Source organism: Lolium perenne, chromosome 1 (assembly GCF_019359855.2).
Source record: "Lolium perenne isolate Kyuss_39 chromosome 1, Kyuss_2.0, whole genome shotgun sequence".
In the NCBI taxonomy this organism is placed as follows: Eukaryota; Viridiplantae; Streptophyta; class Magnoliopsida; order Poales; family Poaceae; genus Lolium; species Lolium perenne.
Genome location: NC_067244.2, coordinates 8,670,557 through 8,677,618, shown reverse-complemented (window position 1 = coordinate 8,677,618; position 7,062 = coordinate 8,670,557). Strand labels below are relative to the sequence as shown.

Genomic DNA, 7,062 nt, shown 5'->3' with positions numbered 1-7,062 from the left:
ACAAAAGCTGGAAATTCACTTGTTGGCGGATGGAAGGAGTGTGGTTTACACTTACAATTGCACTCACGAAGTAGTAGCGCGTAGTACGAGTAGTATACTTTCCAAGCACACGCACGGGCACGAAGGAGTTGACTCGAGGAAGAGTTCCAACAGCTCGCGTCTAGATCAAGTAAAGGCGACGATCGAGCTGTGAGGCCACTTGGGGGGTCATGTGCAAGAGCGAGAGAATCGGCCAGGAGTCTATAACCCTATATACATGCTGTAGCTACCTAACATCATCCCTCCATCGCGAAGCTAGCTAGCTACCTGCTCGTGGCAGCAATGGCCGCCGCGTGCGTCGCCTTCTTCCTTGCTGCGGTTCTAGCAGCAGCTGCCGGTGGTGAAGCGGCGATCGTCGAGCACACGTTCGTAGTAAGCGCTCCTAGCCAGCTCTCGCTTTTGTCTTGTCAGCATTCCTTTTTTTCGAGTACCCGCAGGAGATCTGCATGTTTTGTATTGAGCTTGAAAGGGAGAAAAGGACATAGTCCATACAAGGTAAGGAGACCACCTCGCCAATGCTAGCCACAGGCGGATCGCCGTGGAAACAAACACCGGCATGCCTAAGTTATGCCTCTAGCCTGGCTACCACGCGCTACCGTCCATTCACGCCAAGTATCGACTACTCGATTGACCAACTGGTCCGGCGTCCTGGATTTGCCATCGAAGACCCGATCGTCGTTGTCAGCATTCCTATGTCTAGTACTACTAGAATTACAAACATTCTTGATTCTGAGATTTACTCGGAATGTATAGGTGAGCCAGATGAAATTGGATCAGCTATGCAACGACACGCTAGTCACTGTGGTGAACGGGCAATTCCCCGGCCCAACGATCGAGGTCACGGAAGGGGACTCGGTGGTTGTTCATGTCGTCAACAAGTCCCCCAATGGAGTAACGATTCATTGGTAAGTAATGTTGCTAGTACTATTCCATATCTCATCCAACTTACACTACCGGGAAAATCGACGTTGCCGTGTTCGGCCTCCTTTGCCATGTTCTGGGAAACACGGAACAGTCGCAAAGATAGATGGTGTCGTGTATCCAGCTGGGAAAACACACAACAAAGTTGTGATCACGGCCATGATCACACGGCATAAATTTGGACACATCACACAATGCAAAATTAATACACATGGAAAAGAAAAGAGCACCGCAAAGAGGATAAAAACACACGGCAAAATACCGTTCCGCCAAAGGCATGGGACATGTGGCCTTGTTATGCGCCTTTGTCAATTCCATTACAACGGTGGTACCTTTCCGAGTGTCTACCACCGGACACTTGGCAAAGATTTAGGGCCACGTCGCCCTATCCCTTCGTGAGGCGTTGTTTCCCGCCCTTTTCTACCTGCGTTGTGGAGAGATTCCCGCTCAAGTATTTGCCGTGTGTAATGGTGATACACATGGCGAAGAGTGGCTTTGCCGTGTGTAATTGTTGTACACACGTCAAAGAAGCATTTCAGTCAATTCTTTGATGCTTATTTTTCCGTTGTTTTCTTCCCAGCTTCGTTTATGCCATTTCCTTTACGTCATATTTCAGTGATCGTGACCCCTATATATATCCTCTCGCAGCCGCGTAGTAGAATTCAGAACTCAGTGTAGAGGGGATGTCAATCAAAATATGCCTTTGACCTCGGTTCTTTGTGTTCGTAAATACAAATCATCCGGACGAATGGGGTTATATCCAAAGTTTGCATGTGATCATATCCAATATATAGAAGGAGGGAACGAGATCCTCTGACTTAGGAGCTTACTACTGCAGAGGGACGTAGATGATTTTGGGTCGTTGGTTGGGCATCGGATGGCAGCAAGTGCGTAGGGCTAACCACAGCGTGGAGTCAGCCCAAATTCACTTGTGCTAAGGGCATCTCAATGCGTCCATGCGGACAAAAAATGTGTCTACGATCAGGTCCAGCGGTCCGATGCATAGTAATCGGGTTGTCCGCCAAGACGCAAACTCGGCGCATATTTGCGTCTCGGATGCATCGCTGTGTCCGCTGTGCAGATGCGCCAAGTAACCGCTCGCTTTTCGAACGGGTCCGCCTGGCAGCGAGCCATAGGGCTGTATCGAGCGCATCGCTTCTACCACCACCGCTTCGGTGGTCATCGCGTCTGCGTCTGCGTCGCAGCCATCGTCATCAATTTCGGGGCTGCCTCTTCTACACACGCACTGGCGAGCGGTGGCTAGGTTTCTACGCTGCCATCAATGCTATCATGTCCCACGCGCTCGGCCTTTAAAAGTCGACCGGCATCGTCCTTGCCATTACCCAAACACTGACAACTCAACTCCCACCACTCACCGTCAGGCGCCACCGCATAAGGGCATCTCCAGCGGCGCGACGCATTTTAGCGTCCGCGCGCGTCCGTTTGCGTCGGCCCTTTTGGTCGAAAACGACCGCGCGTCCGTTTGCGTCGGGGGTGGCTCCAGCGGCACGACGCATTTTTTTTAGGACGAACCATTTTTTTGAACTGAAACATAATTTACAAAAACTGAAACATAATAAAAAAAAACCTAAAACGCCTACTGGTCGCTGCCGTGCATGAGCCTCCCCACCGTGACGGGGAGCGGCACCTTCTTGCTGCCGCTGCCGGAGGCCTCAAAGTCGTTCTTCTTCCCCATGGCGCAGCGGCGGTTGTGGTGCGAGTGGAGCTGTGGGCGAAGGAGCAACGCGGCCGCTGGACTTTTAAGGGCGGCCGCGCACGGGATACGATGCCATTGAAGGCGGCGCAGAAGCCCAGCCGCCGCCCGCCAGTGCACGCGCAGAACAGGAAGCTGCGGCATTCATGGCGGCGCAGACGCGGAAGCGCTGACCGCGGAAGCGATGGCCGCGGAAGCGATGCCCTCCATGCAGGCTCGCTGCCAGGCGGGCCCGATGGAGACCGCAGCGGACACTTTGCGCGTCCGCGCAGCGTCCGCCGAGACGCAAACCTGGCGCATATTTGGGCCAGGTTTGCGTCTCCGCGGACGGCCCGGTCACTTTGCGTCGTGCCGCTGGAGAGGGTGCCAGACGCATTTACGACCAAAGCGGACGCAAACGGTCGCTGAGCAACCGTTTGCGTCGCGCCGCTGGAGATGCCCTAACCATGGGAAAGAAGAAGCACGACTCCGAGGCATCCGGCAGCGACACCAAGAAGGCGGAGCGGACGAACAGGGTGCCGCTGCCCGTCGAGGTGGCGCGGCTCATGCACCAGAGCTGGACGCCATGCTCGATGACGAGGAGGAGGAGTTGGCGCATGCATCGTGTTAGTTTAAATTTTTTGAGCGTCCGAAATACGTCGCCCCGTTGGAGATGCCCTAAGGGCAGCATGAGCGCGTCGACATGGGCACTGGTTCAGACGGCCACGGCATCGTGGTGAACTCGACCGTCCGTGGAGCTCGGCATGTTAGCGACCGAGTGCGCAGGTAGAGGGTGGTGACTAGGATGACACAGAAGTCGGTTGAGACGCCGATTGAGAGCGGCCCCTCGACAACGCTGGGCAGCCAACCAGGATCGTGGAGCCAGGCGTGCCGGCAAGCGACGACGGCGACCTCAACGGCGCTGGGCAGCCGACCAGGATCGTGGAGCCAGGCGTGCCGGCAAGCGACGATGGCGACCTCGAAGGCGCTGGGCAGCCGATCAGGATCGTGGAGCCAGGCGTGCCGACAAGCGGTGACGGCGGCCTCGATGGCGCTTGGATCGTGGTGCCAGGTGTGCTGGCAATCGACGACGACGACCTCGACAACGCTGGGCAGACGACCAGGATCGTGGAGCCAGGCGTGCCGGCAAGCGATGATAGTAACGTCAACGGCGTTGGGCAGCCGACCAGGATCGTGGAGCCAGGCGTGTCGGCAAGCGACGACCGCGGCTGAAGGAAAATATGGGGACGGAAACCATTTTTCTCAGAGCTGGAGCTCGCCGTTTTCCTTCACTTCGTCAAAGTGGGCTTTGGGTCTGACTGCTCAGCGTGTTCTGCTGCCGTCGGATGCAAAACAAATGACCCACAATCATCTACGTCCCTCTGCAGTAGTAAGCTCCTAAGTCAGAGGATCTCGTTCCAGAAGGAGATCACGAGAATAACCCTACTTAACTGTCTGCTTTGTTATAAATCATCCAGAACTATTTACCCTCCATTTCCTTCCCGCCATCTCCTTCCCGCCATTTCCTTTATGCCATTTCCTTTCTAGTGTTAGTCTGGTCATCATCATCTTTTTCTGGCGAGTTAGACAACTGCTTATGGACAAACAATCCAAATTGTGACAGTATTCTTGTGGGAAAGAAAAAAATGGTCTGCTAATCCTACATACCTGTATGCAGGCATGGAGTGAAGCAGCAACTAAACTGCTGGGCCGATGGACCAGCGATGATAACACAGTGCCCCATCCAGCCGAATAAGAATTTCACCTATCGATTCAACGTCACCGGCCAGGAAGGCACGCTGTGGTGGCATGCTCACGTCAGCTGCCTCCGTGCAACAGTTCATGGTGCCTTGATCATCCGTCCGAGATCGGGTCCCGGTTCTTACCCATTTCCGAAACCTTACAAGGAAATACCACTTGTCTTAGGTTTGTGTACTCCATTGGTTCATCACAGTACTCGTCAAGTGTGCTGTTTAATCAGGCTAGTTATAATATTGTCAACTGCATGCAGGAGAATGGTGGGATACAGATCTTCTTGAGTTGGAAAGGAAACTCGCGAATGGTGAAATGAAGGAAGTGCCCACTTCATCTACAATCAATGGCAAGCTTGGGGCCTTCAATAACTGCTCCGGTAATTAGGCGTTTCAAATACATTGTACTTTAAGCAAGCTATCCTAGTAGTATCTAGAATACAATGCTAAGAGACGACCCTATTGTGAAAACGGCGTGCTTTGATTACAATTAGGTCTTTCAAATGCATGACATTTTAGTGAGCTATCCTAAGTATCTAGGAAACCCCATTGTCAATATTTCAGCCTACTAGACTGTAGATTTTGTCAATGGCATGCTTTGATGACAAATTAATAATTTATTTTCCGTGTGTTCCGTAGGGGTCATCGAAGATGACTATATTCTTAATGTAGAGCATGGAAAGACATATCTTTTACGGATAGTGAATGCCGCGCTCCACGCAGAGTTCTACTTAAAGATCGCTGGGCATATCTTCACGGTGGTCGCCGCCGATGCAAACTATGTGAAACCATACACCATGGATCTAATCGCGATCTCGCCTGGTGAGACGGTTGACGTATTAGTCGTTGCTGACGCACCTCCTGGCAAGTACTACATGGTCGCCATGACAGTCCCGTCACAATGGATAGTGGAAGAGCCATTAATGAACACGCTTGTCATCTCAAGAGGGATCATACACTATAACAATACGAGCAAGGGATCTGAGAATACTCCGGTATTGTCCCCTGAACTGCCTGTTGATGATATGGGGAATATATCCTTCTACTTCCATGGCAACTTGACTAGCCTCCGTATGCCTTCGGTGCCAACAAGCATCGACGAGCGAATATTCATCGACGTTGACCAGGGGTACATCTGCAAAGAAGGTGAATCACCCTGCCGTACTGCTGTGACCCGTATGAACAACATCTCGTTCCAACTTCCCACGTCGGTGCCATTGCTCCAAGCACACTACTACAACAATATTAGTACGTCCATAAGCATGGTGCGAGAATTTCCAAGCAGTCCACCCAACATAGAGTTCAACAGAGGCAACACAATGAAGGCCACGTCAATGAGGAGGGTGCGTTACAACACCACGTTGGAGATTGTGTTCCAGGGGCCACCGGGAGAGACCAGCTACCTAAACCCTATGCACCTCCATGGGCACGACTTCTTCATTCTCGCGCAGGGGATTGGCGAATATGACCCAAACAAGGATGTGCATACATACAATTTGGTGGATCCACCCGTCAGGAACGTGGCCCTAGTCCCAAGGTTTGGTTGGACAGCAATCCGATTCGTAGCAAGAAATCCAGGTATGTGCAACATCATTTTTATGCATACTTACGTGGAAATGTCCTAAGTTTTCATAATCATTAGTCCATTGTACAATGATGAATAGGGGTGTGGTTCTTGCACTGCCATCTTGAGAAGCACGTGCCATCTGGCATGGCGACGGTATTCGTGGTGGAGGACGGGCCAACATTGGACACATCTCTCCCGCCGCCTCCAACAGATTATCCAACATGTGATGGCCAGAGCAATAAAGTGTCATATGAATAATGATAAGGAGTGTACTAACGCTTGAATAGACTGATGTCATTGTGATGGTATCATCAATAATTTGTTTTCTTAATTTTCAATGAAATCACATGAGTATCGGTTACGGTTATTTTAGTCCATAAATTCATATAAATACGGATATTATATGTGTGGGTGAGCATAGTACGCTTTGCATTTTGGAATGGGAGTCACTCGGACATTAGATGTGTGGATCACCATAGTACACACTGCCTCTTGACATTAGATGTGTGAATCATCATAGTACACATTGCCTTTTGAAATTAGAGTCACTAGGAGCGCGTTTGGTAAGTTGTGCCATTTTTTTCTCTCCGTGGGGCGGGCTTCATGGCTCTTAGCCCTTTCGGAACTCTCCATGCCACTTCTGGCACTTCGTTTCGCAGCATGTGAAGATTTTTTTTACACCGCGTGAGCAACAAACCTCTCTTTGTTTGGTGGTCTGCACAATGTTCATGTTGGCTCTATTGATGCACGGTATTGGTGTTTGTTGCATAAATAAAACTGACATACTCTTATCATGTTCAAATAAGATGAGCTTACCATAATTTGGTATTGCTTGCAGATATAAAATGTATGCTTGCTGAAATCATGCGGCTAGTTGAAATAACTGTGTGCCATCTGGGTTCAGCTAGTTCAGTATTCTCCGTTCGCAATCTTGTAATGCAGGGACATAAGAGTAACACATTGTTTGTGATGGTCGTACCTATTGCAAACGATTTGAAAAAATGCGAATGGAGACCTCTTCACACATGGTCAAATAAATCGTGTGTGGTGTAAGGTCTCATGGCTCACCGTTGCATAATGATGTTTAGAGC

At 50.7% G+C, this 7,062-nt stretch overlaps 1 protein-coding gene across 1 annotated transcript; it reads left to right on the top strand.

Annotated features, from left to right (window-relative positions):
• Positions 1–295: 295 nt before the first annotated feature.
• Positions 296–6,344, top strand: LOC127321172 (laccase-20-like). Its single transcript, XM_051350209.2, has 6 exons — positions 296–411; positions 793–944; positions 4,332–4,579; positions 4,665–4,784; positions 5,044–5,982; positions 6,069–6,344. The coding sequence occupies exons 1-6, from the start codon at positions 322–324 to the stop codon at positions 6,227–6,229; spliced, it is 1,710 nt and encodes a 569-aa protein (XP_051206169.1). The 5' UTR covers positions 296–321; the 3' UTR covers positions 6,230–6,344.
• The last annotated feature ends 718 nt before the right edge of the window (positions 6,345–7,062 follow it).